General features: G+C 35.1%; 1 protein-coding gene across 1 annotated transcript; it reads left to right on the forward strand.

The window, feature by feature from the left end:
• The first annotated feature begins 6,129 nt into the window (after positions 1-6,129).
• LOC109176779 (probable aquaporin TIP1-1) lies at positions 6,130-8,094 on the forward strand. Its single transcript, XM_019326170.1, has 2 exons — positions 6,130-6,674; positions 7,463-8,094. Exons 1-2 carry the CDS (start codon positions 6,294-6,296, stop codon positions 7,817-7,819), a joined length of 738 nt encoding a protein of 245 aa, XP_019181715.1. The 5' UTR covers positions 6,130-6,293; the 3' UTR covers positions 7,820-8,094.
• The last annotated feature ends 446 nt before the right edge of the window (positions 8,095-8,540 follow it).

An 8,540-nucleotide genomic window follows, 5' to 3' on the forward strand; every position in this document is an offset into this window, starting at 1 on the left:
AACCATAGGCGTATTTACTGGTTTACAATTAGGGAATCAAGCATCACTTAAAATGTCAAATGCATACTTTCTTTGGCACAAGTTCAAACCGGCAATGGAAGTTTTGGCTTCGATACCCAAAAAATAGCCTAGAACACCTAAGTCTTTGATTCTAAAAGCTTTATCCAGTAGGTCCTTGAGTTGTTGGATGAGAATTAATTCACTACTTGCTACAAGAATGTCGTCAACGTATACCAAGAGGGCAATATAGCTACTGCATGTTCCCTCTAGTGAATAAAGACGAATCAATAGTGGATTGCTTGAAACCATCATTCAAGAGGGTTGCCGTGAGTTTGGCATTCCACTACCGACTCGCTTGCTTTAGGCCGTACAATGATCTCAACAATTTACAGACCTGGTTCGACTTCTCTGCTTGAAAGCCCAGGGGGAGAACCATATAAACTTCTTCGTCTAAATCCCTATGGAGAAAAGCGTTGTTGATGTCTAATTGGTGAACATGACATGCCTTAGATGCAGCCACAACTAGGAAAGTCCAAATGGTGGTTATCCTAGCTACCGGGGAAAAAGTTTCGATGTAGTCCACCCCTAATTGTTGTGTGTAGCCCTTAGCCACCAACCTAGCCTTGTAGCGTTCAACGGTGCCATCTGCTTTGAGTTTGACCTTGTAGACCCATTTGCAGCCTATGGGTATTTTTCCAATGGGTAAGTCTGTTAACTGCCAAGTAGTATTATTTTGGAGAGCAATAATTTCTGTCTTCATTGCATTCCTCCAACATTCCTCTTTGATGGCCTGATTATAGGTGCGAGGCTCCGTTACAGATGTAACGGATAATGTGAAAGCTTTATGCAATGGTGTTAGGCGATCACATGACACAAATTTGGACATACTGTGCGATGAAGAACCTTGCTTTTGAACCATGTCACAATAATACTCTTGCAACTTACTAGGCACACGCCTTTCTCTGTTCGACCTTCTCAAGGGAGTTGGAGGATTAACAATGGCTTCCTCCTCATGATTGGCCGTATCTTGAGTGTCACTGGTTGTAGCTTCAAAGGATTCTTGATCATTAGTGGAACCTTATGCTGCATTATGGTGAGCTTGTATGATAAATGATCAACCTGGGAGTTCACTAGAGGAAGTCTGCGATTGATCTGTGAGTTGCTTGGCTGCTCATAATCCATCAGAGTTGACGTGAGGATATTTGACAGTGAAGGATTAAAAAATTGAGGTGTTGTGCTTGGCTGCTTAGAAAAAGGAAACTCCTGCTCATAAAAAACTTCATCCCGTGAGACAAAAATGGAGTTATCAAGCAAGTCATACAACATATATCCCTTCACGTTAGCTGGTATTCCAAAAAAAATGCACTTTCTTCCTCGTGGTTCCATTTTGTTCCTTGAGTGAGGCAGAGTGGAAGCAAAACATAGGCAACCAAAAACTTTGAGTGTATTAAGAGTAGGATCTTTACCGTACATCTTGCGGTAGGGACTTACTCCTTCAATCACCGGAGATGGAATGCGGTTGATGATGTACACGGCATGCATGACACATTGCCCCCAAAAATCTAGAGGAAGTTGGGCTTGGAAACGCAAAGTCTTAGTGACGTTAAGAATATGTTGATGCTTCCTTTCAACCACAACGTTTTGCTGTGGAGTGTTGACACATGAGGTTTGATGGACTACCCTTTTCACCATAGAAATCTGCCAAGGTAAACTTAGGCCCATTGTCACTTCTAATTGTCTTGATTAGGAGCCCAAAATGTGTATAAGCAAAGCTATGAAACTGTTTCAGCAGACCTTTAACCTCTGACTTTGTCTTCATCAAATGTAACCACGTAAATCGGGAATAGTCGTCTACCAATGTCAAAAAATAGCGTTCCCCTTTCATTGTGCACACCGGGAAGGGCCCCCAAATATCTGCATGCATTAGTTCAAAACAGACATTCGAAGATGAAATACTTATAGGAAAAGGGGAGCGTTTATGTTTGGCTAGATGACACACATCACAAGTTTTATTTACTATAGGCAAATTATTAATTTCCTTAAACAAGTGCATCTTATTCATGATAAAATGTCCCAAGCGTCTATGCCAAATCTCAATTTTATTACATTGCATAACTAGACTTTTGTAACTTGCAGATTCCATTGGTGGCTTCATCACATAGAGCCTTTTCTCTTGCTTAGCTAAACCAACTGTCGTCCCATGTGGTTTCTGAATTATGCACTGTCCAGAAGAGAAGGTTAGACTATAAGATGTGTCTTGGAGCAATTTACTTACTGACACGATATTAAACTGAAAAGACAGAATGTGCATGAAATCTCTTAGGCATAGATTGTGTCCAAGCTTTACAGTGCCTCTATTTCTAACAGCCATGCGGTTTCCATTTAGTAGGTTAACTTCAACTCCTTCAACATTATAATATTCATCAAAGAATTCAATAGAGCAAGCTATGTGGTCCATAGCACCGGAGTCTAAAATCCAAGTAGATGCACAAATTGAAAGGGAATTAACTTGAGAAATAGAATACCTGCCTTCTTTAACATCTTAAGTAAATTTTGGAATTAAAGATATTGTGGCTGTGGCACTAGAACTAGCAGATTGCCCCAACTGACCTTGTAAAGCCACCATTTGCTTCTGAAACTGATCATTAGAAATCCCCAAATCGGCAGTGTTGCTTATCACATGCGTGGCACTCTGCTGTTTCATCTTGGACTTATAGCCTAGCACCCAACCGGGGGATAACCGTGCTTTTTGTAGCACTTGTCAATGGTGTGCCCCGTCATTCCATAAAAAATACACTTAGGCTTACGTACTGCTTCCATATCTCTTGGCATTATAAGTGTTCATAGCAGCAACCATATCATCTGCATTCTGAACGGTGTTGGCTTGACTGAACTCCATACTTTTCACATTCAAACTCGGTGCACTAATCTGCCTTTCCACTTTTACTGCCATCACAAATACCTTATACACCTCCCGCAGTGGGTCAAGCACAAGGATATTGAATTAATGTACATTCAGTATAAAAATAATGTACATTGTATTCAAGGGATGTACATTATTTTTGTTCTGAGTATACATTATATTGTATAATGTACATTCAGACATTTAATATATTAAAAATGTACTTTTTATTATGGTCCACATAACATTGTGTGGACCATGGTCCACACAATAATTTGCCACATTTTTAAGAGTTGACTAAAAATTTTCTTGACCAGTTAATTAGAAACACATAGAGTCTAGTTATATTTGTATCTAGGGATGTTCATTTGGTTAATAATCTAACCGAACTAATTGAATTTTTAAATGCTTTAACCATTAATCAAACCAAAATTCATATTTTTGAATTAATCAAATCGAAATGTTTTTGTGTTAATTGGCCGTTTAACCGAACTATTTTAGTCCAATTTTAAAAACTTTAAATTTATAAATAAAATTTGTAATTCGATTAATCAACACTTTCGAACCGAATTAAACGTAAACTGAAATTCTTAAAAGTCCTTAATCATTAATCAAAATATTTCGGTTAAAAATGGTTAACCAAATTTTGTTAGTTTTGTCGCTTATTCGATTTTTAACCAAAATATGCACACATCTATTTATATCGGGTAAGATCATGATCTAACCTAAAATCTCTCATTAAAATGAAAAGAAAAAAAAGACACACAAAAAAAAAAAAAAAAAAAAAAAAAAAAAAAAAAAAAAAAAAAAACTTATGTCATTTCATCCGCTTTTGATGAGTATAGTCCCAAAATGTTTGAATCATTAACATAGTTTTAATTTTATCACATGTCCACAAGTTCTAGTACATGTACTCTCTATTTTATTATCTAAATTTTACTCCCGACAGATTTTGATAAGTTATTATTTTCATGTAGATCAAATACAAGTGTCTACATTAATATTTTGTGTGTGAGAGTGCAAGTTAAAAGTACAGAATTAAAGTAGTACATCTAGCATTTTCCCATGTCCCCTAATCAACTTGATTGAGCAGCTCGCATTCATCACATGCTACTTCATTACCTCCCACCAAAAGTTGCATCAATGGGGGCTTATCACATCAAAAAATTTCACATGTCGTGGACCCTTAAATTCCTTTTTTTTTTTTTTAGGGAACGTGGACCCTTAATTATTAAGCCCAAAATTTTTCATTTGAAAACCACACTAACGCAATCGTTATACCCTGCACCACGGCGCACAGTGCACTGTGCGTCTTGCGTCTTCCAAAATGACATTGTTTTCGGAAGCGCGGTAAAAAGTTGGCATGATTATGTATATTTGTTTATACAATTATGTATATTTTTTATTATGTACATTTTTATACAATTATGTATTTTTTTTATACAATTATGTACATCCGAATCAGGAAATTTTTGTGTATTATGTTAAGAGTTGATGTGTATTATGTTAAAAGTTTTTGTTTATTATGTATTATGTTAGATTATGTGTATTATCTTTTAAAAAAGAGTATGTGTATTTTGTTATATAATTATGTACATTCATGTATACAATTATGTGTATTCTAGTATAACATTATATACATTTTTGAACATGAGCTTTTTTTTTAAGAAAAATTAACTATCAAACACTGAGTAGCAAACACGACATCGTTTTGCATCTGAACGCACAATGCAACGCGTGCCGTGGTGCAGGATATAAATTGCCCCACTAACGTAGTAACGTATGTATTATTACATTTAATTTAATATCATTTATTTATTTATCATTTGTGATCTCATTAATTTTACCAAAAAATTAAATCCCCCACCCAAAACCCTCCAACATCCCGGTCCAGTGATCTGATTAATCTTAAAAAATTGAAATACATAGTATTGGAGTAAGACTTGTTCTTGCAACCAATAGTGTGCCATCGTTACAATTTTTGTAACACTCTCATTTCTTTTTGTTTAATTATTTTTGTCGTATTAGAATTTTTTTTTCTCTCTCTTAGTTCCCTGTCACAGCCAAGATATGTGAGCGTCAAGGTCATTAATTACTTTTTTTTTTTGTTTTATTTCTTCATTAAAATTAAAATATGTGACAAATTTTTTTGGGTGATAGCAAAATTTGTGGTTATTATTTAAACTAGTATTTGTCCCATGCGATGCACGAAAAATATGTTATAAAAATATACCTTATATGAGCATATATAAAACTTTTGTTATTTAATAGTTATTATGTATGAACATATATATATTTACAATTAAAATAATATTTAAGGTGGATGATTACTATAAATCTTAAACTATATTAAAAATTTAGTTACATAGTATTTAATATTACAAATTTTTAAGAACTTAGTAAACTACAATAGTAATTGAATTACAATTTTAGAGTCACCATGGATCAAAATTTTTAGACCTTTGAGATTTCTAACTCTAGATGTAGCAACATACAATTGACCTTTAAAAACCAAAATTACAATCTTAGTTTGAACATTGATTTTTTCTTCCAAATACTATCGAATTAAGTGTGTAATCAATAAAAGATGAGAACTAAAAATTCAAGAATATAATCTTAATGTTACTAAGCCTACTTCACGTCAATTAAGTTGGAGAGTGTTGTTGGATAGTATCCGATGAATCCACGAATAACGCATCTTTGTCTTCGTAGTCCTCAATATGCACATCAACAATCTTAAATATTAGGCCGCCTAACTATGCTATATATTAATTTCAAACTTAATGGCCGGACTTTGGGGTTGCATGCATGCTTCTTAAAGCCATATGGTCTTGTGAAAATTAAATGTTGTTAATACCAATATTTAAACATTAATATCAACATTTAATTTTCACAAGACCATATAACTTTATTATATATAGGATTAAAAGTGTGTTAAGTAAATTTGGACAAATCACATAAAAAAATAAATTAGACGACAAAAAAAAAATTTGTGCAATGAATTTCATGGAGAGGTAAGGATAAAGGAAAAATAGTACATGGATTTTCATTTCTTACTCTCAATCTTTAATCGTTCTCACACATTTTTGATATAGACACTTATTTTGGAATGCACATGATGAAAATATTCAATCCTTATTTACTGCATCATGAAATAAAAGTAATAGAGTAAAATTTGGGAGTAAATATAGTATAACTAAGGACAAAATTTCCTAATGACATTCCAAAGCTCAGTGACAACCTGTTACGGACCGTTTCCACAAAGAATGCGATATTTCCCATCCCAATATAAGGAGGGGTTCCAAACACCAATAGAAGAAGGTTATCGGATAACATCTCTAATTAAATTTGCTCCGCCCATTTTCTCTAACCTTTTCTTGATTTTCCGGCGATGCCGATCCGCCAAGTAGCACTGGGCAGCCATGAGGAGCTGCGCCACCCAGGCAGCCTGAAGGCCGCCCTGGCGGAGTTCATCTGCACACTCATTTTTGTGTTTGCCGGGCAGGGCTCCGGCGTGGCTTACAGTAAGTTGACCGGCGACGGTGCTAGCACCCCCGCTGGCCTCATTTCCGCCTCCATTGCCCACGCCTTCGGCCTCTTCGTTGCCGTCTCCGTCGGCGCCAACATCTCCGGTGGCCACGTCAACCCCGCCGTCACTTTCGGCGCCTTTGTTGGCGGCAACATCACCTTCTTCCGCGGCCTTCTCTACGTCATTGCTCAGCTGCTTGGCTCAACTGTTGCTTGCTTCCTCCTCGAGCTTTCAACCGGCTTGGTACGTAATCTTCTCTTTCATCACAATCATTTCCAACTTCTTCTTTTTTTTTTTTTTTTTTTTTTAAATAATAATAATAATAATAATAATAATAATAATAATAATAATATTATTATTATTATTATTATTATTATTATTATTTTACAATAATCAAATTATTTTTGCAAATCCTTATAGCAGGTTCGACCTCCCGTCGTGGGGCTTAAATTTTTTGAACTAAAAATATTTTAAAAAAATATAAAACTTATACTATGTAAAGAATTATGAGTATTTCAAAATAAATTATTCATATAATCCTTATTATAGGGTATAATAAGGCTGGTTGAGTAGAAAAACTCAAAACTCGAGTTGAGTTCAATTTATTTTTCATTTTTTTTGAAGAATTTAATTTGACTTCACTCAAATTTGAACTATGACCATTTTATAGTGTGTATATATATATATATATATATATATATATATATATATATGAATGAGAACCACTTGTATGTAAATATTGTAGATAAATCTGAGTTGTTCATCTAATAGCTCTAATGGGTAAAACATAAGGTCAGTTTTATAAATATTATAAATTTTAAAATTTGAAATATTTATGAAATTAGTCTGTCACATTTTTACCTTATTTTCAATTGTTAACCGTATCCCCAAATTATTCAAATCAAGTATTAAGTATTTAAATTTGGCTCGTATCGTTACTTAAACTATTCGAGTTTAATTAAGTTGAGCTCAACAATAGCGGAATGAAATTCAAATATTTGTGAAATCTAACTCAAGTAGCTTGAATGCAGCCAACAGGGTCATTTGGTCTAAGCGGAGTATCTGTATGGAGCGCTCTTGTGTTTGAGATTGTGATGACCTTTGGGCTGGTGTACACCGTCTACGCCACCGCCATTGACCCAAAGAAGGGAGATTTGGGAACGATTGCGCCCCTCGCCATTGGTTTCATCGTGGGTGCCAACATTCTCGCCGGCGGCGCCTTCACTGGAGCATCCATGAACCCGGCCGTTGCGTTCGGGCCATCGTTGGTTAGCTGGAACTGGTCCTGCCACTGGGTTTACTGGTTGGGACCCATCGTTGGTGGAGGGCTTGCTGGTGTTGTCTATGAACTCTTGTTCATCGGTCACCCTACCCACGAGCCATTGTGAGCCTGCAGGTTGAGTCAAATCACAATTCTATGTGTCGGGTGATTCTTTATTAGTTTCCTTTACGTTCTGTCTAGGAAGATAGGTGTTGCATTGTTGGGTGGAGAGCTCTAATAAATAAAAACTGCAACCCCTATCTTCTCATTTGTACTCATTGTGATTTATTTATGAGCTTTTTTTTTTCTTCGGGTTTCGTTTAGTTATGTTTCTTTTCAATGTGTATGTCAATGTCGAAATAGTGTATCATTTATATATAAGCATGTTTTTCTTTTGTTTTTTTTTTCCAATTTTAATTACATTCTCTCTAAAAATGTGTTTTTTTATTCTTGAAAAAAAATTACTTGAAGAATACAAAACACTAACACATTAAGCAATTAGAGAGATCGAATAGAGGCTTTCTAGGAGTCACTAGCACAAAGTATTGCACATGAATTAATTTCACAATTTATTATATTCTCATTGGAGTAGATAACCACCTAAATGCATTCAAAATTTTAATGTACATGCCTTAAAAGGGTAGCTTAGTAGGTGGAGTATAATTCTCATAAAAAAAGCCAATGAACTTGATTCTTTTCAACACCCCCTCAATCAAATTTATCACACAAGATTTTATTATTGTAGTTTATTTCTCCTGAGTTGATTTGTGAGTTATTATACATGAGTGGGGTTTACCCCATATACACCCTCGTAAATGTACTGCGGGTTTCCCTCGTCATCCAAAAAA

This window comes from Ipomoea nil, unplaced genomic scaffold, assembly GCF_001879475.1.
Source record: "Ipomoea nil cultivar Tokyo-kokei standard unplaced genomic scaffold, Asagao_1.1 scaffold0755, whole genome shotgun sequence".
Classification (NCBI taxonomy): domain Eukaryota; kingdom Viridiplantae; phylum Streptophyta; class Magnoliopsida; order Solanales; family Convolvulaceae; genus Ipomoea; species Ipomoea nil.